The following is a 27,737-nucleotide window of genomic DNA, read 5'->3' on the forward strand; positions in this document are numbered from 1 at the left end:
TGAAAACGGGGGGGACCAGCGAGAAGGTGTTGCTACGGATGCAGTAATGCAGGAGAGGCCATTGCAGTGACCATCTGCCAGGCATAGCCAGACAGTGACCACGTGGCGTTCACTACACCGGGAGAGGAGAGGCTATGTATTGCGCATACACTTTCCCTGGGGGGGTAGGATTCCCAGAGGGAGCCCACCCCCCACCCCACCCCCCGGAGGAAGAACTAATTGGGCTACAAAATACCATTGAGCTGAAGTCAAAGTTTAAGAATCAGATCACAGGTTCTGGTTACAGAAGAAAATTTCTGATTGCTATTCTGCACCATGGACAGTCATTCAGAAGCTCCTTGTTGAAATTCAAACATCATATGTTGAGGAACATGGGTCATTTTCGCACTCACCTTCCGCCGGCGCGACCCCCCTCTTCACCGCGCAGGATCTGCGCGGATTTCGCACTAAACGCTGCAGAGCAGCCAGAAAAGCCGGAAGCTCCCGTCGCAAAAGCCGCGCAAAAGCCAAACTGCTTTTTGGCGGTTTCAGTTTGAGCGGCTTTTGCGTCGGGAGCTTCCGGCTTTTCTGGCTGCTCCGCAGCGTTTAGTGCGAAATCCACGCAGATCCTGCGCGGTGAAGAGGGGGGTCGCGCCGGCGGAAGGTGAGTGCGAAAACGACCATGGTTTTAGTGTGGTCATCCAACTTCTTTCCAATCCAGGAAAGCAACTCCAGATTACTAAATGTGGTAATTTAAGCCTCCTTCTAGGTGACTGTAAACCAGGCATTGAGAAACTGGTATCACATCCATCCACTGCATTAAGGATTTACTGAACAATGAAGCAATTACTAAATGTAATTACTAAACTGCAATTCTGATTCTCAATAATGCTTTTGTAAGGTAGGGGGCACTGAATACAAGCTTATAGAATGAGAGGGCAGTGACCTAAAAAAGTTTAGAAACCACTGTATAGATGGAGTACATGAAGTGTTTTGAGACTACAGTCCTAAACACACGTGAGCATTTCCCACTGAACTCAATGGGATTTACTTCCGAGTATACACATTTCAGATTAACACTGCAATTCGTAAATCAATTACATAATCCTGCTCAATGAATTCTCAACCCACCAGTTCAGTCCACTGCATCACCTCTTCAGCCAAAGCTTCAGTGGCATAGGAAAACTGCACATAACAACGGGGGTGAATAATGGGCGAGGCATCTCAATCCTTTGCAATGGAACCCTTTTAGGAACAGCTTCAAGAGGGGATTGGATAAACATATGGAGTAGAGGTCTGTCAGTGGCTATTAGCCACAAGGTGCAGATAGAACTCTCTGGGGCAACTGATGCTCTGTATTCTTGGTGTTTGGGGGGGGGGGGTCAGTGGTGGACTTGATTGTGCCCCCCCTTTTTTGCCACTGTGAGACACAGAGTGTTGGACTATATGGGCCATTGGTCTGATCCAACATGGCTTCTCTTATGTTCTTATTTCCATAACTGTGATGCAGATTTGAACCAGAAAATGCATGCTTTCGTGTTATATAAATTGTATAATGAGTTGTTTTAATTTCTTCACCTGTTTAAAGAATGAGGGTTAGGATCCTAAAGTGTAAGGAAGGGTCCAGAACTCCCCCCCCCCCAAAAAAAAAATCATAACATTTAGAAACAGTAAGAGGGAATTATTTGAGACACATCAGAAACCCATATTGTTGCACACATACAGCTGCTCTCAACTTCAAATACTGTCTTGTTAAGTATGTATATTTAATGGTAACAATTTTACACCTAATTTTTAGAGATGTTTGGAAATGAGTCGGACATCAGTTGCAACCGAAGCCCTACATTTCACTCACCCCAGAAAAGGTACCTGCAGAGCACCGCATAATTTCCTCCAACACCCAGCTATTGAAAGCCTCCGCTTACTGGTTGCTATGGAAGCACGTTCCCTTGTCCAGCCTACGGAAGCACGGTAGCTAGTAAGGGCGGAAGCTCTAGCGTCTTCGAGTTACGTAGGCATGCCGAATAAAAACGGGTTTGATGAGCGTATTCTCCTTTGAATCACCAGGTAACCTTTATGCAGGATCAGTATAACCAATAGGTGGTTGGCTAACAGTCGTGAACAGGATTACTGGGTTATTTTAACAGCGTAGCCCTGTGTTTACGTTACTTAGGAGTTTTAATGAATTTGATCTGTGATATATTGGTAAATATATAAAACGTGTTCTGTTGCCTAATAAGTTTAAATACATTTTCGAGCGGTAGACGGGTTAGTCAAACAACAAAAACAAACAAAGAGATTTCATTCTTCGCTTTAACCTACAAGTTTATTGGAACCAAGACTTATTTCATTGGTGGCATAAGCTTTGCTGTTCATTCAATAAATATCTCAAATTAGGGGGTGTACTGGGTGCAACTAGATGGATGTCTAACTTCTGAGGGTACTCATTAGCATCTTTTGGAGTAATGTTTGGTTTCCTGAAAGGGCTTAACTGCTAACTTGTGGTCCCTGGTTGCCCCCTTCCCAGCCATTAAAATAGCGTGTGCCGCCCTTGCAGAAGCAGCTCCCCACCCCAGTTAAAGGGCCCGAGGATCAGCTGTTTCGCGGGCTCTTTAACTAGCAGGGGGGCTGGGGCTGCTTCTGCCTCCAGCCCCGCTTGCTATTTTGGTGGCAGGGAGATGAGGGAAAGGAAGCGCTTCCTTGCCTGCCCCTCGCCATCACCCTCCCCTCCCCGCCATTAAAATAGCGCCCCAGGCGGGAGGCAGAAGACGCCCAGGTGCCAAACAGCTGATCGTGGGGCCCTTTAACTGGCCCTGGAGGGGGGTGGGGCTGCTTCTGCCCCAATCGCGGTGGCTTCTCCTGGCCTCTTCCCCTCCCTCCCAGCCCCGATCGCAGAGGCTTCTCCTGGCCTCTGCTGCCCGCCTCCCCCCCCCGCCCCTTCCGGCGAGTAGCCCCCCGCCTGCTACTCGCGAGTAGGCAGCTGGCGCAGGGCTACTCGCGAGTAGGTGGCAGGCAGGGACGGAGCTGTTCCACCTAGCAAGGGCTAGGGCTGCACTCTCATCGCCACCTTCCCTTCCTTGGGGGGGAGGTGTCGGAGAGAGAGAGGGAGAGCAACTGGAGGGAAGGTCGTGTGGGGCGCTGGGGGGCATCAGTGCCCCCCCCCAAAAAACGTAAATGCCCCCCCCCGACCTTCCAAATCCTGGCTACTGCCCTGGGCTGCTTTCACAATTAACATGATCAGATTGGCACATTAGAGACTTGGGATCTCCTAAAGTCAATGGTTTTTATAAGGCTGTGATAAAATACGTCCTCAGATGTAGTTATTGAGAAAGTGAAAGACATGGAACTTGAGAATATAGCATATCTATAGCACCAGTTGCGTTGCTTAATGTTATAGAAGCCCAGTCAAATTAATTTCCTTGCTGTTGTTTAGAGTAAGGCTGGAACTCTGTTTTTCTGCAGAAACTGAAGTCTACAGGATTTTAACCAAGATGGCAGGGAAGACTCCATTGCCAAAAGTAGGAAACCAGTTTTAAAAGGAAATACCCCCCCCCCCCAAATTAAGGGAGGCAGTAATATCATGTTAAAACATTCATAGCATCACAATATGTCTCAGGTTTGTAGTTGGACTAAATGGTAACAGCTCTTTGATACAATCTTAATGTTCCTTTTCATCACTAGGTAGTATCCAACTTGTATTTTATTGCACATTGTTTTTGAAAGCATCAGACTCACTACGTTATTTCAGATGAAGAGTCAGCATGATATAATGATTAGTGTTAGACTAAGATTCAAAAGTCCCAGCTTCAGATCTCCATTCTGCATGAAACTTGGTGTTAGACTTGGGTTACTCATTCATAGTCCCCCTTTCTTGCAGAGACTCAAAGCAGATTACAGTCCAAGCTGATAACAGTCCATACAAAGAGACATCTAATAAGCATACTGTATGTTGATATAATCAATATGAAGGGATATTGAATGAGCAATGTACTAGCAACAGGATTACTAAAATCTGAGGGAGCATTGCATATTAAGGATGAAACAGAACAAACAGTAGAAATAATGAAGAACAATGGCATCACATCAGTAGAAAACAATGAAACAAGCACATTAATATGGCAGCAAACTGATAATGCATCCTATACACAGTGGTATGATCCTGGTTCAAATCAGATTCTCCGCCATACTTGGCTATTGAGGAGAAGTTGTATCTGAGTGTTACATCAGATGCAGGATGTGGGGGACCTCACATCCAACCTGTGTACTTCATTATGTGTGACATTGATATATGACCCCAGTGGCTCAGTAGTTTTTTTGCTATTGTGCTTTTATTCTCTGTAAATTCTACTCTTCCACTAACCTGCAGTGTGCAGTTAGATCTCTCAGTCCAGTCTCAGACTTGCCATGGCATAATCTTATCTACACTGGAGGATCCTTGTGGTGTTAGAATGCAACAGTCTTGCTGGGTTTAGATCATTTTAAAATTAGGTATTTTACGCATCTGATGCAGCAAGTTCTGAATAAATGTTGTTCATTTCTAAAGTGCCACTGGACTCCTGCTTGCAGTAACAGAGTAACATGGATACATATCTGAAATTATCATCATGATAAGCAAAAAGGCACATTCAGCTTGTATCATTTTAAATTAATTTATGGCTGTGAATAGTGGCAGCTTTTGAGGGTGGGGAGATTCTTAAATTTCAGGACAGGCATCAGGATCTAGTAGCCTTTGATTGAGTTGATTTGGGGACATTTTCTTAAATAAAATCAGTAAAGCTTACAGTGCATTCCTAAGCAGTTCCACTGTTCTAAAACCAATGACTTTAACAGATTTAGAAGGGCATAACCCCATTTTGGATTACATTATTTGTAAAGTATGGATGATGGGGACACTTTTTCCCAGAGAGCTGGTAGCAAACAAGTAAGGCAGTGTCAGTATCACTAAGATTTAATTGTGTTTTAGAACATCAGAGATTGCCTGTCGCACTCTCAGTACTGTAAACACTCAGTGCAACTTTATATTAATTGACTTCAGCTTGCTGCAATCTGTCATTGCAACCAGAGCTACTTGTAAAGTATTCTTTTAATAATCTGACAAGAAAACATCTGAAAGAGGCTTAGCATTCAAGAGCACATTTATTATGGCTTTTGGTTCCCAAAGTCAGGCCAGGATTTCTATCAACAGATCACTAAGACTAATGATTAATGAAGTGGGTTTAACATGTCTCTCTTAAATCAGATATACTAGTCATGTCACTCCCTGGGAGATTCTGAAAAAGAAGTTAGAATCCACTTGCAAAATTAGTAGAGGCTTCGAAGCAAAAGCAGGTCAAAGTTAAAGCTCTGCGATATTTGGGGGACTAGGAAAAGTGGAAGGCAGTAGGAAAAGAGGAAGACCCAACATAAAATGGGCTGACTCACTCAAGGAAGCCATAGCTCTCAGTATACAAGACCCAAGCAAGGCTGTTTACAATAGCACATTTTGGAGATTATTAATTCATAGGGTCGCTGTAAATCAAAAACAACCTGATGGTACTAAACACACACACCTATTTTTTAAAAACTGAGGAGGAAATTTAATCTGGGTCTCCAAGATTTTTGTTGTCTGCCTATATGGCTGTTAATCCACAGTTTTAGCAAGGCTTTTGTTTTGGTTGTTTTTTTAAAAAAAAATATATACTATTAGAGATGTTTATTGCATTTTTAAAATCTCTTCCTTCTGAGGGCGTTAAGGTGGCATACATGGTTTTCCTCTCTGCTGTGAATTACATTAGGTTGTGTGACTGGCCTAGGGTTACCCAGTTTACTTCAACAGTACACTGGTTTTTTCTTCTAACTATATCTACATTTATTGCTGGTACGCAACCATGTAAATTGCAGTCTGAATTCAGTAATTTTATATGGGCAGGTAGGAAATCCAAAGTTTAAAAGAGTTATCTGAAAAGACAATGGTGGACATATGATCTCAAGCTTAAGGTGCTAGAATCACTGCTAGCATTGCATCCTGCAGAGCGGTATTTGTGGCTACATATGGAGCAGGTCACAAATCAGCCATATACTGCTAGGTGTTTTGCTTTTTTTCCTTTCTTAAATACAAAAGATATATACTTTGACTAGACAAGAATCATCTGGCCATCAATCCTAGCAATCTAGTAAACATAGCAGGATACGCTGGCGCCAAGTCTTTCATGCACAGCACCATTAGAGTTCTCCCCTGGTTTTTCTGTAAAATGACTTTATAATACGGAGAAAGCTCAGATGACTTTATAATATGGAGAAAAGCCAATGTAAATAAAGTCACCTGTTTCTTTAGCTGCGATGGCATACTCATTTCTCCCTAGTTAATTCAAACCACTGCCCCTCATCAGCTACCTTATCAATACTTGCAGGTTCTTCATTTGCAGGTCATCCCAAATGACCTGACCTCAGTAAGGAATATATTGCCCCATAAGAGAACATTCGTGAATATCTGAGCACTGACACTTTGTCAGCATTGGGTTCTTTAAGAGAGCAAAATGCTGAGTAATAGTTATGTAACTTAATCTATACAGGCTAATGCATGTCACGAGAGTAGCATGTGCAGCTAGTTTACTAATCAATGATGGTGATTGGCTAGCTGCACTATAATAGCAGAGGTCTAACTCTCAGCCACTGTGGGTGATACAAGGAGAGGAGGAAGGTGCGTGAGAGAGGAGCAATATCTTGATCTCAGACTGTTACTCTGAAGGATTGGATAAGACTGGCTATTGATTTGATGTATGGACTGGTATGTTGACTACTCTAACTGGATACTGATTTTGTACTGTTGGACTGCCTATAACTGCCTCTACCGTCTTTACCCAAATATATCTGTTTGAACGGCTGTTTGGAGTTTGTCTTTCTAGCACAGCAGCTGCAGCTGCACTTATCAGGCTACTCAGACCGAAGAACTTCCACGCACACTGACACACTTTAAAAACAGCACTTTAAAAAATGCACGTTACTATCTTCCTCCCTAACTTGGGATCCTGGACTCCCATTCCACTGAACAATAGATTTTTACTGACCACTATTTTGATTGGAAATTATTAATTAATTAATTAGATATTAGTCAATTGATTGGTTCTACAGATTTAATATTATATATTTATATATATATATTAGCAGATTAATTGGGGGGATTGGAATCAGGGGGGGGACTTTCTTATTAAAATGCTAAGAATGAAATTAATTAATTTTGACTAATAATAATAATAATAAATTTTATTAATATCCCGCTCTCCCCACGTAGGCAGGCTCAGGGCAGCTAACAACATATTCATATAAAAAAAAAGTTATACAGTAATTTTAAATCAGCATTTAAAAAGTTATACAGTAATTTTAAAATCAGCATTATCTTAAAAACCATTCCAATTTACATTCGACATTATTTAACAGTAACAATGGTGTTCCTGGCGCTATTCTGTCTGTTTGCATAATGGCGAAGATCACTGAACAAAGTCACTTTGGCGGGTCCATCAATTCGGCCATCCTTTGTCAGCAGTCTGCGAAGGCCAACCTAAAAAGGATGGTCTTGCAGGCCCTGCGGAATTGGTCAAGACTCCGCAGGGCCCGCACCTCTTCCGGGAGCTGGTTCAACAGGCATGGAGCTGCAACGGAGAAGGCCCGTGCGTGGGTTTTCTGCAATTTCGCCTCCTTTGGCCCAGGGATAGTCAGCTTGTTCTTCCATGCTGACCTCAGTGCTCTCTGGGGCTCGTATAAGGAGAGACGGTCCCTCAGGTAGGCAGGTCCTCGACTAATCAATTAGAGGGGAATATTAGGGTGGGCTTTATATTAATTAATTATCCATTAAATAAATAGTGAGTCTGATATTAGGGGATTGAAGTGGATGGTGGGGTGGGAACCTAAATTGTGAGTTTCAGATAATCCAGGTGGGAAGGGGAGGTCGTCCTAGTATCAGTAAGACCATACTGGGCATAGGTGTGGATGCTTGGCCAGAAGATTCCAGTGCTCCTGGGGAGGGGAAGGTATGACGGTGGGAATAGACAGAATTATAAGGGAAGGAGGCGGAGACAAAACAGTGCTCGACCTCCTTCCATTCTACTTCCCATCCCAACGGTGACAGGTAGTGGGGCTAAGAGGAATTGCTCGTCTCCGTCATTGGTGTTATGCAGTGCCAGGTCCGTAAATAACAAGACCTCAATCCTTAGGGAGTTCCTGCTCCGGCAGAACATGGACCTGGCTTGCATGACCGAGACCTGGGTGCAAGATGGGGAGATGGTGGCTCTCACCCAGATAACCCCCCCCCCGGGCTACTCGGTCTTTTACCAATTGCAGACTAGCGGGCGGGGGGGAGGGGTGGCGCTATTCATACGGGAGGGATACTCCTTCCAGGCTCTCCTGGCCCCAACGATCGATGGCATTGAATGTGCCGGCCTAGCGTGGAATGTTGGAGAGGGGTTGGCGATCTGGCTGGTATACCGTCCACCTAACGCACCAGCCAGCGCCTTACCATCCCTGATGGAGGCGGTGGCGGGCTGGGCGTTGGAATACCCAGAGCTTATGGTCCTGGGTGATTTCAATGTCCACACCGATGACGTGGCCTCCAATCAGGCGGTGGGTCTTGTGTCTTCCATGGCGATACTAGGACTTTCTCAATTTGTTATGACTCCTATGCACCAGGCAGGGCACATGTTAGACCTGATCTTTGCATCCGGGATTTTGGTGAACGATATCGCGGCAGAAGTGGTGCCATGGTCAGATCACCTAGCCCTCAAGGCCCATATGGAGACACCGCCTCAACCCTATATGGGCGGAGAGCCTATTTTGGCTCGCCCGCAGAGCCTGATGGACCCGGAGTGGTTCCAAATGGCTCTGCGGGATCCCTGGCCACCTGGTGATTCCCTTGATGACCTGGTTGAGACCTGGCAAAACTGGCTATCCAGGGCTATCAATGAGATCGCACCACAATGCCCTCTGCGCCCTCGTGTGAGGCTGGCTCCATGGTACACCTCGAAGCTGCGACAGCTGAAACAAGGGCTAAGACGGCTAGAGAGGCAGTGGTGGCATACTCGTGACGAAGCAACAAGAACATACTATAGACCGTTTATGAAGTCTTATGAGATGGCAGTCAAGGCCGCAAAGATTACTTTGCGGCTAGGATTGCATCTGCAAATTCGCGCCCGGCACAATTATTTAGAATAATTGGAAATCTGACTACACTGCCTCAAGGCAGACCAAACGTGAGAGAATTAGAGATAGGCTGTGAGGCTTTTGCGAAATTTTTTGCAGATAAGATCACGTCGCTCCGCCAGGACTTGCCTACCACATTAGATACAGTACATGAACTTGAGGCCCCATGCCTGTTTTCTGATTTATTTCTGGATCACTTCGACACACTCAGCCTGGAGAAGATTAATGGAATTCTCTCAACTGCACGCCCAACAACTTGTGATTTGGACCCTTGCCCCTCCTGGCTGATTAAATCTTCCCAGAGGGAGCTTAGATGTCCTTTACAGGACATCATAAATAGATCCCTCTCGGAGGGGCATTTTCCAACACCCTTGAAAGAGGCTATGGTCCGTCCCCTCCTGAAAAAGAGTACAACCAATCCGGCCGAATTGGCAAATTATTGGCCGGTCTCTAATTTACCGTTTTTAGGTAAAATCAGAGAGTGTAGTGGCGTTGCAGCTGCAGGGCTTCCTGGATGACGCTTCCATCCTAGACCCCTGCCAGTCCAGCTTTTGCCCGGGCCATGGGACGAAGACAGTGCTGGTCGCTTTGGTAGATAACCTCCAGTGGCATCTGGATCGAGGTGGCGTGGCAGTGCTGATGTTGTTAGATCTGTCGGCTGCGTTTGATACGTTTGACCATCAGTTACTGACCCGCCGCCTCGCCGACATAGGGGTTAGGGGGTCAGCCCTACAGTGGCTTTCCTCCTTCCTCAAGGGACAGGGACAAAGGGTGGCAATTGGGGGTGAGCTGTCCCAGCGGCGCGCACTAGATTGTGGGGTGCCGCAGGGAGCAGTTCTCTCCCCGATGTTATTTAGCATCTACATGCGCCCCCTTGCCCAGATTGCCCGGAGTAATGGGCTTGGGTGCCATCAATATGCAGATGACACCCAGCTCTATCTGCTAATGGATGACCGGCCTGACTGCGTCCCAGGGAATCTGGATCTGGCATTGCAGGCTGTGGCAGGTTGGCTTAGGCTGAGTGGGTTGAAGCTGAACCCAACGAAGACAGAAGTCCTTTGCTTGGGTTGCGGCGCTTGGGAGGAGAAATTCCTCTCCCGGTCTTTGACAGCAGCGCACCAAGTCAGGAGCTTGGGAGTTCTATGAAGCCTTCATTATCAATGGAGGCCCAGATAGCAGCCACTGCCAAGTCGGCGTTTTTTCATCTGAAGCGGGCAAGGCAGTTGGCCCCCTTCCTAGAGCATCGGGACCTAGCAACAGTGATCCATGCAACGGTCACCTCAAGGTTGGATTACTGTAATGCCCTCTACATGGGGCTGCCTCTGTGCCGAACCCGGAAGCTGCAGCTGGTGCAGAACGTGGCGGCTAGGCTGTTATTAGGGCTCCTGAAATAGGAGCACATACAGCCGGGGCTACGCGGACTGCACTGGCTGCCAGTTGTATACTGGGTTCACTACAAAATGCTGGTTATTACCTTTAAAGCCCTATATGGTTGAGGACTTGCCTACCTGAAGGATCGTCTCTCCCCATATGAACCCCAGAGAGCACTGAGGTCAATGGGGAAGAACCAACTGACTATCCCTGGGCCGAAGGAAGCAAAATTAAAGAATACTCGTATACGGGCCTTCTCCATTGCAGCTCCACACCTATGGAACCAGCTCCCGGAAGAAGTGCGGGCCCTGCGGAGCCTTGAACAGTTCCGCAGGGCCTGCAAGACCTTCCTCTTTAGGATGGCCTTTACCTGACTGAATGATTGATGGACTCGTCTTAAGTGATTCCGGCATCATACATACTTGCATCTAATAGAATAGCACCAGAAATGTTAATTTTAAATTGGAATGTTTTAAGTTGAATGTTGATTTTAAAATTTGTTGTACAGACTGATTATGTTGTTAGCCGCCCTGAGCCTGCTTCGGGATATAAATAAAATATTATTATTATTATTATTATTATTATTATTATTATTATTATTATTATTATTATTATTATTATTATTATGACTAGCCTTGTGAAAGGACCTGGAAGAATTAGATAAAAATGACAGGAATAAGAAGATGCAAAAGAAGAAAATTAATATTTTTGATATTTTGCCAAACTCTGCTTGAAAGCCAATGAATATAACAGTATATTAATATTAAAATTGCATTAGTTAAAATTAGTATTCAGCAGAATAATCTGAGCAGTATTAATGGGGGCAAGATATCAAGAGGTTTTCCCCTCTTTATTCTAAAGTAGTTATTCTTTATGCATGAATAAAATCTGTCATATGAGGATTATGTTACATGCATTTCAGAGTGTATGAATAACCTTACCACAACAAGTTTATTCTGGGCAGAGTCACTCCCATTATAAGAACATAAGAGAAGCCATGTTAGGTCAGGCCAGTGGCCCATCCAGTCCAACACTCAGTTACACAATGGCCAAAAAGCCAGATGCCATCAGGAGGTCCACTAGTGGAACCAGAACAGTAGAAGCCCTTCTACTGTTGCCCCCCCTCCCCAGCACCAAGAATACAGAGCTGTACAACCCCAGACAGAGTGTTCCATCTATACCCTGTATCTAATAGCCACTGATATGTTTATCCAATCTCCTCTAGAAAAGTGCTTGAGGAGAAAACCACCATGTTGTAGTATTTAATGTGTATGATTAAGACGGGGAGATCCAGGCTCAGATGTCACTTGTACATAGAGGATGTTGCCAACTGGCCTTAAGAAAAATGTCCTGCCTTTAATACAGCTTAATGTGTAGAAATGGGCAGTTGAAGGTTTTCAAGCATAGAGATAAATAATATCACAGTGGTGGCCAGGGGTGCTGCACCTTCACCAGCTTAGGCTGGTAAGGAAGCTGCAACCTTTTCTGGGTGGGAAAGATCTTGGCACTGGGGTGCATACACTGGTAACGTTTAGGTTTTTGTAGTGTGCTCTGCTTGTAGACTGTCCAGAAGCTACAGTTGGTACAGAACGCTGCAGCCAGAATGTAGACTGGAGTATGTCATAGAGACTACAACCCTCCAGTTTTCTTCCACTTACACTGGCTCCCACTTTGCTTCCAGGCTCTATTCCAGATGCTGATATTGACCTTTAAAGCTTTATATGGCTTCAGGCCAGCATACCTGAAGAGCTACTTACTGCAATATAAAGCCACTGGTCTACTCCAGGCATCTTTGGAGGCCCTGCATAATGCATGCCTGCCATCTGAGGCTAGGAGGGATGCAACCCAGGAAAGGGCCTTCTTGGTTGTGGTGCCAAAACTGTGAAACTCCTTCCCCAGGAAGATTAATCTGTTTTTATCGCTGTCTTCTACCAGTGGGTGAAGACTTTTCATTTGGCATTCTTCCATTAACTTACTGGCCATCCTCCCTGATTTGTTGTTATTTGCATGTATATGTTTTACTAAATTGTTTAAACAAGGGCTTTTTTTGAGCAGGGATGCACAGGAACACAGTTCTGGCTGGCTTGGTGTCGGGGTGTGTGGCCTAATATGCAAATGAGTCCCTCCTAGGCTTTTTCTACAAAAAATCTCCTGGTTTAAACAATTTACATACACCTTATATTTTAAATGCTTTTTAAATGTCTTGATATTTTAGTGTTGAAATGGGTTTTTTAATGTTTGTTAACTATTTCAATGAAAAGATGACATAGAAATGTTTTCAGTAGATTAGTATGTTCAGTTACATGAAAATATGAGCAAAACTAAGCATTTTAAAAAACCTTCACATATATGAGCCACACCATCTGCACACTTCTGATACTTTAGCCCAGTGGTTCTCAGTTGGTGGGACACAGAAGTAATTCAGGTAGGATGTGGGGTTTCTATAGCAATTGCTGTCCCTCACCCTTCCCCATATACCTGCAAGTGTGATGTGTCAATTTGGTGTAGTGGTTAAGTACACAGACTCTTATCTGAGAGAACGGGGTTTGATTCCCCACTCTTCACATGCACCTGGTGATGTGACCTTGAGTCAGTCACAAGTTCTCAAAAGCTGTTCCTCTCAAGAGCAGTTTCTGCCATTACTCTCTCAGCTCCACCTACCTCACAAGGGTGTCTGCTGTAGGGAGGGGAAGGGAAAGGAGATTGTAAACTGCTCTGAGACTCCCTCAGATAGTGAAGGGTGGGGTATAAATCCAATTTCTAATTTTTCTTCTCCCCTTTTTTTTCTTCCTCTGCCTGCAATCTATCTGTGACCTTTTGGCATGCTAGTAGTAATCTTGGGCACTCAGTGTTTTCTTAATTCTCCATTCCCGCACCCACCTGCAAATGGCTGACATTTCCTCCCAAGGATTATCCATTGTGCGTATGTAATTCATATTCTCAAAATGTATCATAAATTATAAATACGGTAATAGAATGTAAGCAAATACAAATATTCTGGGGGGAAATGGTATTGTTATTTCTATCATGGTGGAACCCAGTTTCTTTGACATTGGTGGGACTCAAAATATGAAAAGTTAAGAACCACTTGCTTTAGCCTACTGGCCAGGAGTTGAACCATTGAATATATGGGTCCAGTTCAGGTTTATAGATTCAGATAGTAATTGTAAAAAATAATTCAGTAACAGAATCAGATCCTTTGAACCAGTTTAGCTACATTTCAGGCACACTAATATCTTTGCTTATATGATTTAAATCAGTGTGATCTGTTTAGTTTAAGAAAAAATTGGAAGATTCTTTATTATTTATTTTTCATATATAAAGAAGAACTCACCCTGTTTCTGATGAGTAGACAAATGATAGCAAGGAGGAACTGCAGTGCCAAGAAAATACAAAAAGTGCCCCACCTTAGTTCAAGAATTTTATACACTGTGGTAGCTAGCTGGAAAATATGCTATAGATGCACAAGGTTCCACTTGAGTATCAGGAAGACTACCAGATCTAGGCCTGCCAGCCCCTTTTGCTCCCCCCACCTCCCCATGGCTCACTGGAAAATACAATTTCTCCAAATACAGCTAGAGAAGAAAGGAGCTCTCACCACCCCTCAAAAAGAATCACCTGTGTGTACCTGATTAGTAAATCACTTACTTTGAACCATTTATCACTTTCCTGGCTTAGAATTTCAAATTCTGTTCATGTTTAATGCAATCAAAAGATGTTTAGGTTCTGGTTCAGTGAAAAAAACTGTTTAACAAATGTAATTTCACAAAACTAATCTGCACTTGGGCCAAATTAAAAATTTGGAGACCAGTACTACAAAATGTAATGGAAATAGAAAGATGTGAGTTGGAATGTGAATTCCTCTTATTTCTTCTGTATATTATTTTAATTGATCTGTTTTAATGTGTATGTTATGTTCCTCAAGGCTTTTCTGATTTATAGCAATCCTATGAATTTAATAACCTCCAAAACAACTTGTGTTTTAATTATTGTAGCTGTGAACCACCTTAAGCAGGCCTCTGAAGAGGTGGCATATAAATCTTTTAAATACATTTTGAAGAGAATGTCTTTGTAATGTACTGAGTGACGAGACGTGTTGAAGGCAACATGCTTTATTAGCGAGTACATCACAAGGCGAGGCAACGAGGGCTGGGTCCCGATTATATACATACCCCAGAACAACCCTCAGTCTGGCCAGGTCCAATCCTGGCCAGTTAAACTTCCCGCCACAGATCTTGATCGGCGGAGCGTATTTGCGGAGCTACATCCTGCGAACAGTGGACTTCCACTGGTCACCTCCGTAGCATCCGCTGTGTTGTAATTTTGGGCTGAAATGCAAGACACAACACTCCTTCCCCCCCAGTTCAAGACACGAAGTCTTTCAAGTAGGCTGGCGCCCTGCGTTCCCGGGTCGACCTCGGGGTTATTTGGGGAGTTGGAGCAGCCACCGTGGCTGGCGGGGCAGCTGGTTCCTCGTGGTGGGGTGATGCCAGAAAAGGGCTGTCCGTCGCCTGTTGCTGTTCCGGAATCTCCTCTCTGGGGGGGGTGCTCCCTCCGCTGTGGTGCTCTTCCGCCAACATAGTCGGTGCAGCCGCCATAGGCTGGGCAGCTTCCGGGGGTGTTGCTGTTAGTACTCCCCCACTTCCCCGATCGCTGTCGGTTCTTCCGGCAATGTGCAACGGTGCAGCTGGTCAATATGCCTCCTTGGGATCTGGCCCCCCTCCGATGAGACCTCGTAGGAGCGGGACCTGGTGACCCTCAGCACCCAGGCAGCTAACCACTCCAGCCCGCTTGCAAAGTTCTTTGCATATACCGGATCCCCTGGAAAGAATCCCCTAGCGGCTTCCCTGGTTTCGGGGGAACTGCGGAGGTCCGTAGCCCGATCAGGATGCAACCTGTCTAGCCTCGTGATCAACTTCCTCCCCATTAGTAACTCGGCAGGGCTTAACCCAGTGACGGGGTTGGGGGTGATTCTGTTATCAAATAGGAAGGCTGCCAGGCAGTGATCCCAATCTCCCTGTACAATACGACCCAGGGCCTCTTTAGTGGTGCGCACCATGCGCTCTGCTTGGCCATTGGTGGCTGGATGGAAAGGGGCGGACCAAATGTGCTGGATGAGGTACCGATTCAAGAACTCCTAGAATTCCCAGGAGGTGAAAGCTATCCCATTGTCCGTGACGAGGGTCTCGGGAATCCCATGAGTGCAAAAGACCCTTTGCAAGGCTCTGACTGCCGCCGCGGTGGAGGTTGAAGCTACAGGAATCACTTCCAACCACTTGGTGTATGCATTGACTAAGATAAAGAATATTTGGCCCTGGTATGGTTCCACAAAGTCTAGGTGTAACCGGGACCATGGCCTCCTGTTGGACTCCTAGCGGTGGACAGGGGCACTGGGCAGATCAGGTCAGGATTCCTGGCAGGGTTGGCACCTTCGAACCCACCCTTCTATCCATCCCCGGCCACCATACATAGCTACGTGCCAGGGTCTTCATGCGCACTATCCCCGGGTGTGTTTTGTGCAGGGCTTCCAGCACTTGCTTCCGCAATGGGGGGGGACCACCACCCTGCTACCCCAGAGAAGGCACCCCTTGTGCATGGACAGTTCTTCTCTGTGTGATGCAAATGCCCTGAATTCTGCGTCCAGTTTGCCCGCGGGTCACCCCCTTCCCACCCAGTCTAAAACACGTGCGAGGATGCAGTCTCTACCTGTGGCCCTAGCTACCTCAGCACCATGGAGGGGCCTCTCTGGTAGTCTCTATAAGCATCACATGGTGGGCGGGGGCGAGTTCTGGGTCCATAGAGGGCAGCGGCAGGCGGCTGAGGGCGTCCGCGTGTTCCATAGCTTTGCGAGTGTGGTGGACCAGGGCATATGTGTACGAGTTGAGGAAGTGGTTCCACCGCAGGACGCGCTGTGACAGAATTTGCGGTGTCTGGCGGTCTGGGGTGAGGAAGCCCAGTAGCGACTTATGGTCCGTGGCGATCGTTAAACGCCTACCGTACAGGTAGTCGTTGAATTTATGCACACCTGCCACTATTGCCAAGGCCTCCTTGTCTATCTGGGCATAATTGTGCTCCGTGGGGGTCAGGGTCCTCGAATAATAGGCCACGGGAACCTCCTTCCCGGCCGGGAGTTGGTGCCCCAGGACGGCACCCACCCCGTACGGGGAAGCATCGCAAGCCAGAATCACTGGTAAGGATTCATCAAAATGGTGGAACACATCATTGGAAACTAGGAGGTTATTGACTGCCTGAAAAGCAGTGGCCTGCTTCTTTACCCAGACCCACGGGGCGTTTTTATCAAGGAGCCTATGAAGGGGTTCTGCGATGGCTGCTTTGTGGGGCAAAAATGAATGATAAAAATTTAATAATCCCAAGAAACTTTGTAACTCCGTCTTGCACGTGGGGGCCGGGGCGTGGACAATAGCCCTGGTCTTGTCAGCAGTCGGGTGGATTCCCGCGGCGTCTACTGCAAACCCCAAGAATTCTACCCTCGACACCCCGAGGGAACACTTCTTCTGCTTTACTTTAAGTCCCGCCGCCTGGAAACGGCGGAGTACCTCACGCAGATGGCTGCTGAACTCCTCAGCGTCTGGGGCGGAGATCAAAACGTCATCAAAAAAATGGTTTCACTCTGGGGATCCCTTTGAGAAGAGAATCCATAATGCTCTGAAAAATCCCCGGAGCCACACTAACCCCAAATTAGTGTGGGGTTAGTGCGCCGCACCCAAAAAGCTCCCCTGTGAGTCACAATGGTCTGGGCTTCCGCTGTCTCAGTGTCCACTGGGAGTTGCTGGTATGCCTGGGCCAAGTCCAGTTTCCCAAAAACCTTAGAGCCTGCTAGGGCGGCCAGTATGTGGCTGACCACCAGAACGGGGTATGGGTTGTCCTGAAGTGCCTTATTTATTGTGCACTTGTAATCCGCGCATATGCGCACATCTCCATTCAGCTTCACTGGAGTGACTATGGGTGTTTCCCATGCAGCATAGGATACCGGTTCTAGAACTCCCTGGGCCATGAGGCAGTCCAGCTCCACTTCTATTTTTGGTTTAAGAGCGAATGGAACTCACCTGGCCTTCAGCCTTATTGGTCTTATGTGGGGATTGAGGGGTAAGGTGATGGGAGGCCCTTTGTAGCACCCCAGGGACCCATCAAACACTTCCGGGAATTCCCGGCACACGTGCTCGAAATTTTGCATTCGCATCTGCTGCACCCCCACTATTTGAATACCCAGAGGTCGAAACCAGGCCAGCCCCAGTAATGTGGTGAGCTGGCGTTTGACCACGAGAATGTCCAGCTTGCCCTTAAAGTTCTTAAACTCTACCCTTACAGTGGCCCAACCCAAAATCTGTACAGGGTCCCTCAGTCCCGCAGTATGAATTTCGCAGCCGGGGACGGCCACGGAGACAAAGTTTTCTTAGAGACTCCTCCGAAATTATGGAGATGGAGGAGCCTGAGTCCAGCTCCATTAGGCATGGAGCACCCTCGATTAGGACCGACACCCTGACCTTATCTGGGGTGGTGAGGGGCAAGTTCATTACCTGCAGGCTAATCGATGCGGTCGAGTAGGCATCAGTTGAGTCGTGGTTGGTGGACTGGCATCTGCGGGTGGCCTTGGCCCGGCAAGCCTGTGCTATGTGGCCCACTCTTCCGCAGTTCCTGCAGTCCACGTTGCGATAGGGGCAGTCCCGGCACTCGTGTGGATTACCACAGCTGGTGCACTTGGTGTTGGCACATCTCTCTGTCGCTCATGGCTGAGTGGGCGCTCTCGACCCTATTCCTGGTTGGCGACGTAGCTCGTTTGCCTTCTCCTCCTCTGGGTTGCTCGGTGCCATCTCCTCCTGGTGGACGGCTTCCGCTCGTGGGTTGCTGTAAGCTTTGGTTACTCTCTTGAACATTGTGGCTTTGTTGAAAGCGAGTTGGAGGGTGAGCTTTTCCTTTGCGAAGAACTTTTGCTACAGTCTTTCATCTCGGAGGCCCCAGACAAAGCGATCCCTCAGGGCTTCATCCAGCTTGTTGAAGCTACAGTTCCCTGCGATTTGGCAGAGGGCGGCCAGGTAGACGGCGGCTGTCTCTCCCGCCCCTCGATCCCTCTTGTGGAAGAGGAATCAGCGGGCGATGATGGAAGGCTGGGGCAAGAAGTGCCTGGTCAGGAGTCTGACTATCTCCTCGTGCGTTTTCTCCGTGATCTTCGCGGGGGCCGAGAGATCCTTTGCGATCTCGAATGTGGCCTCCCCGCAGACGCTCAGGAGCATGTCTCTCTTACGGCTGTCGTCTGTAATCATGTTCACTCGTAGGTAGCAGTCGACTCACTCCATGTAGGTCTCCCACCTATCGGGGTCGGCGGGGTCAAACTCTGCAAGGTGGCCCATCGTTCCACGTGGGTTACCCCTGGCGGCGGCAGGCGCTTCTGTCTCCCTTGAATGCGTGCCTTCCTCGTCTCCAGCAAGGTCAGCGAAGTCCCGCTTGGGGAGTTGCCTGGCTAGAATCCCATCCTCATCGCCACTGTAATGTACTGAGTGACGAGACGTGTTGAAGGCAACATGCTTTATTAGCGAGTACATCACAAGGCGAGGCAATGTGGGCCGGGTCCCGATTATATACATACCCCGGAACAACCCTCAGTCTGGCCAGGTCCAATCCTGGCCAGTTAATCTTCCTGCCACAGATCTTGATTGGCGGAGCATATTTGCGGAGCTACATCCAGGGACCAGTGGACTTCTACTGGTCACCTCCGTAGCATCTGCTGTGTTGTAATTTCTGGACTGAAATGCAAGACTCAACAGTCTTCATATCAAAGAAGAGCTTAGACATAACTGGGAGAGATTCTGGATTTCTGGAGCTGCAGTTGAATTTCAAAGTTATTTTAGTAGTTGCAACTGAATTGGAGATTCCAGGACTGTTTGATGAAAGCAAAGGTTCCCTTACCTTGAATTTTTAAACCCTCTACAAATGTCTCTAAAAATGAAAAGGATCAACAATAGATAAAATTTGTTTTTAAAAACAGTCAGTTGGGCAGGATCATCTGCATAGTAAATGAATATTGAATCTATTTGCATTTTTGTTAGAAAAACCATCTAGCATAAAACTAATATAAAAACAAAACAACAGTAGTCTCACTATAGTAATATTTTATTGCAAAGGATGTTGTCAATAACATGTAGAAAAAAACTGACATTCGTAGGTCCCTCTGAAGCATTGAGAATGTCTAACAAAAAAATCATGTGTCCCTTAACCTCTGCTTATGCAGAATTTTTCCCCTTTAAATATCATGTAGGTCAGATTGGGTTATTTATTGTAAAAAAAGGAAAACAGGCTTTTTTTTCCCTTGGGAGAGGGGGAAACACTTTAGAGAAAGGTTCTTCATTAAGCAAGCAGAATTTCATCCAGCTTAGTACGCACAACATATTTACTCTACAGCAGCAGTGCAAGGATTCATAAGGATTTCTGTTTTGTGCTTTTAGGGAACGATAGTGGCCACATTTTTATAGAAAAGGTCTGTTTATAAATGGAAAAGACAAACTAGCTTCCAGGTTGACTGAGGGAGTGAAATAATTAAAAAGTCATGTTGAAGGGAGGAGTGCATGAACTACAGAACACACTTGGGTAGGTTATTTTGATTGATCTTGATTTGTGAAATACACTGTGCCATTAAAGTAAACAGCCACCTATGTATTACTTCTGCAGGAGCGTATTTTACAGAAGAGGATAAGGAGACAAACTCCTAGTGATGTTTATTATTTATGAAATTCACCATTTGTGTATAAAACAGTTACTCTATAAAAAGACCATCAGACTTTCTAATGGCCCTACTCAAGCACTAGTCACAGGCAACGTTGTACATAACCGCTGATGGTTCCAGATTCCATGCGCATTCCTTGGCACATCAAGATGCATTTTTCAGCTGGTTCAAAAATGAATATCCAAATGTGTGTCCACATTAGCTATAAATACAGAAGACTGCTTCTGCATTTGGACCTTTTTTCCTAGGACAGTTGCTCAGACTTAAAGGGAGGCCAACCAAACATCCTTACCATGCTGATATTTATAATATGCAATACTTTTAGACACTGTAGCCATTAAACTACTGTCTGTACTCATGATGGTGCTTTGGTGCCTTTAGTTCACAGTCAAAATATTGTGAGGAAAGCTACTGAATCACAACCTTTTTGCAGCCTCTTTTAAACTATCATTTAAAGGTGTCTTACAAGTCTTTTCCACTTAATTTATTTTTTAGAACACATTACTATGCAACAACTATAATGATTCTAATGGAACAAATAGTTATTCCCCTTTATATGTTCATGTTATCTTTGTATAATTTCTGTGTAAGTTTGATTAAAAAATAATTCAGGTTGCAAAGCAAATAAATTTTGCATTTGTTAATTCAGTACAGTATAAATTAACACTGAATCACAGATGTTTTATCACTCCTTTAAATTCAAAAGGCCTAGACCAGAATATATGGTCTTTGACTCCTTCATTTTCATGGAAACAAGCTAAGGTAAAGCAGGTGGGTCAAATTTCCGGAAAATCTAACTATAATGAATCACAGGCAAATAATCAGAGTGTACAATGAATATTTTAAATTAATTCATTTCTTAGAAAAGAACCAGACTTCCTTATGGCTTGACATTTCTAAGCTATACTGAAAAAGTATTTCCTACATATAATCTGCAGAGGACATGCATTTACTTTATGGTCAAGATCTTAAACAGCCAGACAAAATGGCAATCACTATCTAAGTGCCATTTTGCTGTGCTCCATTGGAGAGGCACAGGAAATACTTGGTACAAAGAATCACAGGAATCTTTCTGACACAGTGATTATCCAGTTTAATTTAAGCTAAAAGTCATTAAAAACATTCAAAAATTTGTTATGCCTGTTAGTATGTGGAATTGTAAAAAACGTATTTTCCCTATCTATTTTACAAATAGGTAGCCATTAGTTTGTCAGATTAAAAACACCAACAAAAATCTAGTTGTACCTTAAAAAGTAATTTCAGTATGAGCTTTCTTGGATCACAGCATACTTCCTCAGGTAGACAGTAGGGAATTTTTATGGAGGGGGAGTGTCAGGGCTTAATGTGAATTCACACCAAGTGTAATAGTGTAATTCACACCAAACCTTGACTCCCCAGTATGGTTTCTCATCACATATCTATCTGATAAAGTGGGGTATGACCCACAAAACCTCATATTAAAATAACGTTATTCTTTAAGGTGTCACTAATTTTTGTTCTAACTATTTTACACTTTTTAGTCATTACTTCTCTACTCAGTTTGCTAATACCCCACAGTGCTCAGCACCATAAATATCAGCCCTGAATGGAAATATTTCAAAGACAATGTGCCCAAGACTGTATATATGTATTTAGCCCATACTTGTCTCAACAACAAGAGACAGCTGTAAAGCACTGTACGGAAGAAAGAAACCTTATTAAATTATAAATGTGACTGTTTGTTCAGTTCTGGCTTCTCAGAATCACTTCAAATTGACAGGTCATATATTTGCTCCTGAAAGATGCTCAGGTTTTTGCAAAGGAAGAAGTATATTTATGGAACACTAGAGAAGGTAGGTCCATCTTTATAGAATTCTGTTTCTAATTGTAGAGTGTTCCTAATTGTACAGCTACCTCCTTTATACATCTCTGCATGCGTTAATTGTACTGACTTGCTGCAGTCCAAAAGATCACAGTAATACATGCAGAGGGAAGCAATCTTTGGAAGAGGAGAATCCCCAAATTATCCTTTTGGAAGTAAATTATTATTTTATAATAGAGGATAAGTGTAAATACATAAGATATATATACTGTCATCCATTCATAAGGAACACTTTATGTTTTCATTTTGTTTTTACATAAATCGGCACAAAAATAAGCCTTTAATATATTGCAACATAATACAGATCCATAGGATCACATGTATGCAAGAAGCAGGGTTGTGTCTTGTCACACACAGCTCCCGCTTTTACTAGGAATCCACTTTTGGAAAGATGCTGACTTTATTGTTCCTACTAATTTTTCTTTCTGCTTTATACTTGGGCTGCTTTGTCTGGATTAGCTCCTCAGGAGTATTCCCCAATGGTGGTAATAGTCTTTTCTTACTGTTCTGATGTTCTGATAGCCACTGTGGAGGCAACTCAAAGGGCCCAAAGCCTAACTGCATGGAATACTTTTCACTGGCTAGTTCTGCTTCTGTTGGCATAGCTGGAGCCACTTGTGCAGCAGAGTCTGCAACTGCATGCGGTATAGTCCTCTGAACCAAAGTCTGTTCCACATCCAAGCTGGTTGTAGGGATTTCTTTCTGCTGGTAATCACTGGAACCAATGGATTTTGTTTCATTTTCTTCATCCTCTGTAGGTCTGAAAATTTGCTGTTGCCCAATGTGAAACATTTCCAGTAGCTGGCTACCAGACTGGACATGAGGCTCCAAGCTGGCATCTGCAGTACTTCCAGAACTGACGATGTTCCTCCGACTGTATCTTCGATGCAGCCGCACAATTGTTCCTACTAAGCATTTACGTACAGATTTGTTAACAGTCAGAAAAAGCAGAGGATTGGCCAGCAGTGATATTTTGGGCAGCCAGATGGCAGTGAGAAGCAAGAACACAGAAGGGTCAGAAGAACTCAATACAATACGGTAAATCACCAAAATCATATAGGGAATACTGCAGAAGATAAAGATCATAACCATGGACAGCAGCATGGCATGAAGTTCAGATTCTCTCTGGGAGGCATAAGGAATAGAAATAGTATTCTGAGGTGTTCTTAAGGCAGCTATGATGACTTTTTTCTTCTGGCTGGCACTCAGGGCCTTCCGGATAAGGATCATAAAGAGAAACACCACAGCCACCGGCACTATCACAGTGGTAATATTGTAAATAATTACATATACCAAATGGCCAATAGAGTAACTCCAAGGTTCAGTGCAAGAGGACATTGCGTAAATATCCGAGACACTGGTCACAGCAAATACAGGAATGCTTGCCACCACTGCATGTGCCCAGATGTAGATCACCAGATCTCGAGACCTGGCATCTGATATTTTCCTTTCAAGTGGGTACAGAACTGAATAATACCTATCAAAAAAAAAGAAAAAGTGTATGAGAAATATTTAAATTCAGGTGAACCTTCTGTGGAAACTCTCCCCAATGACCTAATTTTGAGTAAATTATAACATATAGTGTGAATTTATATCATCTGCTGTAACAATTGTCAAGAACTTCCCATATGGTACTTAAGCCAAAAGAACATTTTTCTACATTGATGAGAAGAAAATATCTATACTTTTCAATGAATAGAATGATAAATAATAATTTGAGAAATCACAAAGCTGCAAAAGGGCATAATATAGGAGAACAAAGTCATCCTTATGAGATCAGTAGAGGATCCTAATGAGATGCAGAATTACACTTCCTAGGTTCAGATCAACAACTTGCTAGTTTTAAGTCCAGAATAGGATACATGACTTTTTATGTAATTTATATTGCATAACCTCATCTGATATATTTTTCTTCCTCGCCTTCTGTTTTAAATAGGAAAGAAGCCTTTAAATCACTGTTAGATTGTGATTCTGTTTTAAGAGTTTGTGTAGGCTTTAATATATTTGTATTACATTCTGAATTATTTTCAGTAGTGAGCTGAAATTTTCAGAGTGTCCAGAAAAAGCTGCAATACAAAAGTTACAAAGGAACTCAGAAAAAAGGAATCCAGTCTGAATCTGCTATTCAGCTTTTTCCCCAATAGATCCTAGGGATGGCTAGCTTACTACAAAAACTTTAGATACACTACTCCTCTTGCTTTGTCAAAGTGGGATACCAAACAGGATCTCCAAAGCATAGGTGGTTCCAAGAGGCTTTTGTTTCAAGCCATTTCATGATATTAAAAAGTTGCTTTTTATACAGACAGTTTTATGGTTGAGTATACATTGGTCTGCATTACCAGGGAAATTGAGGCCCTGTAAAAATTCTTCAGAGACTGTAAAAAAAATGATTTAAGAATACAGAAGGGGCCTTTTGCCCAGTAAATGAATTAATAATGAGAAAGGTGTAACTGGCTACCACGCTAACTGTGGTAGACAGCCATGTATGAGGAAATTTACCTTCTATATGTTGGCAATTGGCTCCCTGAAAACTAGATTTAGTCCTCTGAAATATTGACTTGGTTAAGTTAGGCTGACCAAAGCATAAAAATCCAGCCACTATATGCCTTCTCCCCCACCCCTTTCTCAACATAACTTATCTAACAGGATGATGGCAAAACTAAAGTGTTACTCTTAGCTCCATGGGCAGAATGCGATATTATTAAAGATATTTATTATTAATGAATAGATGTTTAGAACTAAAAAGAGGGTGAGTGAGCAACTGAGCTGTATTAACAAGTACCCTCTAAATAAGAACAAGTCTAGAACAGCACCCCCCAATTTTGTTGAGCCTGCAGGCAGTTTTGGAATTTTGAGAAAGGTTAGTGAGTGTCAAAACACACTGGATGCCTCATCATATTTTTTATTTATTGCACTTATTTATTTATTTAAATAAAGTCTCCATTAAAGAAAATACTGTGGATGTGTGAAAGCCTCCAGCTTTTGTAGGTTAATAAAACTTTAAGGTTAGTTTCATTGCTTACTAATATTTATGCAACAGTAATAAATTATGACCTTCAAATCTTTGCTTTAGTGGCGCTTCTGATAGGGGAATCCAGTTAAAGCCAGTACTAGGGATTTCATAAACCTGTGTACAACAGATTTTATTTGGAGTTTGTGTAAAAGTATTCTGGATGTGACAAGAAGATGAGGTGGGCTGTAATGGGAGAAACACAAGTCCTCCATCTTCCTCCTTTTTTCTTGTTTGGAGGGCTCTTCTCATGTTTACTTTTAGAAAGGATCCTTGCCTTTCTACTGGCAGTGGAGCTGTTGTGATGGAACAGTTTCAAGGGAACCCATGCCTATAATGAAGACAAATAGGACCAAGCTGCAAACTCAAGTGTCCATTACCCTTTATACTGTAGCTACTGTCCCAGCTTTGCAGGAAGCATCTGGAACATGGTTCTCCCGCTACCACTCTCATTGCCACAACTGCAATCTCTCCACCCTCCCATCATCTTTAGTATATCTCAAAGCTGGCTCGAGAAGTGGCATGTAGTAGGAATGAATACTAGACTCAAGATAGAAACAAGATAGAAACAAGGGGAGTAAGGGGAATGAAGGAATGAAGAAGGTAACAAAGTAAAGACTGTGAACAAAGGAGGACAAAGAGAAAGGAACTGAAGAAGGGATAAGGAAGAAATGTGCAGGACTCAGGAAAAAGGCAGTATGTAGACAGAAGAAAATGTTGGTAAGCATCATGACACCCACAAGTTAGGATGGATGGTCTCATATTTATATGACATTATAGTGGGAAAGGGGTGAGAAAGTAACAACCAATTTCAGTGTCTTACCTATCTAGAGCAATGGCAGGAAAACTCAGGATGGTCACTGAGCAGAAGACTTTGTGCAAGAACTTGATGGTCTTACAGAAGGCCATGGTATAAATCCACCAACAGCAGTGTGGACTAGCATTGAGGATGATGTCAAAAGGTACACAGACTAGGCTGGCACAGATCCCTGAGCAGGCCAGGTTCTTAATAAACCGGTTGGTTACGGACTTAAAAACCGATGTCCTGCATGTTGACCACAAGACCATGAAGTTTCCTAAATAAAAGGAAACAAAATCAGTCCCTGAAAGTTGAAGATTACAGACAGATGTGTATAAATGGCAAGTTCAGCTGTTCAAACTTTTCTAGATCTGTCATCAGATTTTTAAATTTCATATACTAATTATGGAAGGAGGATTAATTGCAGGGGGAGTCTACCCTTTCTCTTGCATATTATTTCCCTAGTAATTGTAATTACTAGGGAAAATAGCACTTTAGGGGAAGAAGAAAATAGTGGTGGCGGGGTGCTACAGTTGCAATCTAATTCTGTACCACCATTAGCATAGCTGTAATTACAAGAAATTTAAAGAGAAAAGAAATCCAGTTGCAGATCTCCAATGAACCCTCTTGTTTGGTTTTTAGATATAATTTGTATTCAGCAATACAGCTTGTTTTGTGAAGTTGTCAATAGATTTTTGCACTTCTGAATGCTTCCATTTCTGCAATCAGCTGGAGTTGAAACTGGAGTTCTACACAGCATTTAATGTAGTGCTTACATTTTTCATAAAAATTCAGCAAAATTCTATTAAATATTTACTCAGAAGTAAAATTATCTATAGTGATATAATCATTAAAAACAAATCAACAGGCAAAATGAAAGGGACAATAGCACAGAAACCACAGCAGTGTATTGGGTATCTGCACCAGACAATCTAGTGCTCCAATTGTGTTTTATGCTTTTTAAAACCTCAACAAATTAGGTCTAAAAAATATGAACATCTAAGAAAATACTGAAATGCAACATGCTACCAGTGATATATGGATTCTCTGTGAAAAATGACTGATAAAATCATGACTGACCAAATTCCAGACTAATGGGGATGGACCCATTATCAAGTCTAGTGCCTCCTTTCCAAATTACGTTGCTCCACTATCAGGCCACTAAAGATTAGGCCACATTTTCATGGCTGAGTTATAGTTTTGGTTAAAAAATGTCTTACACCAACATTTCTTGAACTGAAGTCAAGGGACCCCCTGAGGATTCACTAGGGTACTCCAGGTGATCCATAAGTTCTTACACCCCTCTGGCTAATGTGAAATCAGAATGGGGGCAGAGACTTTCCACCTCAGGGAATAGGATGTAATTGACCCCCTGTTCTTTCAAAAGATATAAGCTTACCATGCAAGCTGCAGTGACCTATTGTCCAGATCATGAAAACAAGTTAATCAGAATGGGATCTTGGGTTGCTCATATTTTAGAGCTCCTGTTATACTTGAACGCCAACATATCCTTATTACAATATACATCAATGAAGTAATTGATATCCCACATCATTTTGATACCAGTTGTGCTGTGTGACTTATTCCACAAATTTTCTTGGTAGCTCACAGAATATTTAGTAAAATGACTTGGTATCTGATGCATTAAAAAAAAAGATGAATCCTTGTACAATTTTGGCAACTGCCTTAGGCAAGATAATTTCCAGTTCTGTACAAAGCAGGGATGGCACATACCTAAAAGCTGTAGGAAAGGAGTAGTTTCGTTAGGTACACAAGCAACAGAAGCATACCACATTGCACAAAAGTT

General features: G+C 43.8%; 2 protein-coding genes and 1 long non-coding RNA gene across 3 annotated transcripts in view; 1 reads left to right on the forward strand and 2 right to left on the reverse strand.

Moving 5' to 3' along the window:
- FSIP1 (fibrous sheath interacting protein 1) overlaps positions 1–1,941 on the reverse strand; it is a 175,712-nt gene extending 173,771 nt beyond the window's left edge. Inside the window, 1 exon segment of the mRNA XM_060261235.1 lies at positions 1,835–1,941. Within this exon segment, the coding sequence (XP_060117218.1) occupies positions 1,835–1,864 (30 nt within the window). The 5' untranslated portion in view covers positions 1,865–1,941.
- Positions 1,851–25,074, forward strand: LOC132588799 (uncharacterized). Its single transcript, XR_009556526.1, has 2 exons — positions 1,851–2,046; positions 22,880–25,074. It is a non-coding gene; the product is annotated as an uncharacterized LOC132588799 (long non-coding RNA).
- Positions 22,336–27,737, reverse strand: part of GPR176 (G protein-coupled receptor 176) — an 81,296-nt gene continuing 75,894 nt past the window's right edge. Inside the window, exons 2-3 of the mRNA XM_060261237.1 lie at positions 25,955–26,207; positions 22,336–23,598 (exon numbers count right to left, since the gene is read on the reverse strand). Of these exons, the coding sequence (XP_060117220.1) occupies positions 22,491–23,598; positions 25,955–26,207 (1,361 nt within the window). The 3' untranslated portion in view covers positions 22,336–22,490. The remainder of the gene's footprint in view (positions 23,599–25,954; positions 26,208–27,737) is intronic.

Source organism: Heteronotia binoei, chromosome 21, assembly GCF_032191835.1.
Source record: "Heteronotia binoei isolate CCM8104 ecotype False Entrance Well chromosome 21, APGP_CSIRO_Hbin_v1, whole genome shotgun sequence".
NCBI lineage: Eukaryota > Metazoa > Chordata > Lepidosauria > Squamata > Gekkonidae > Heteronotia > Heteronotia binoei.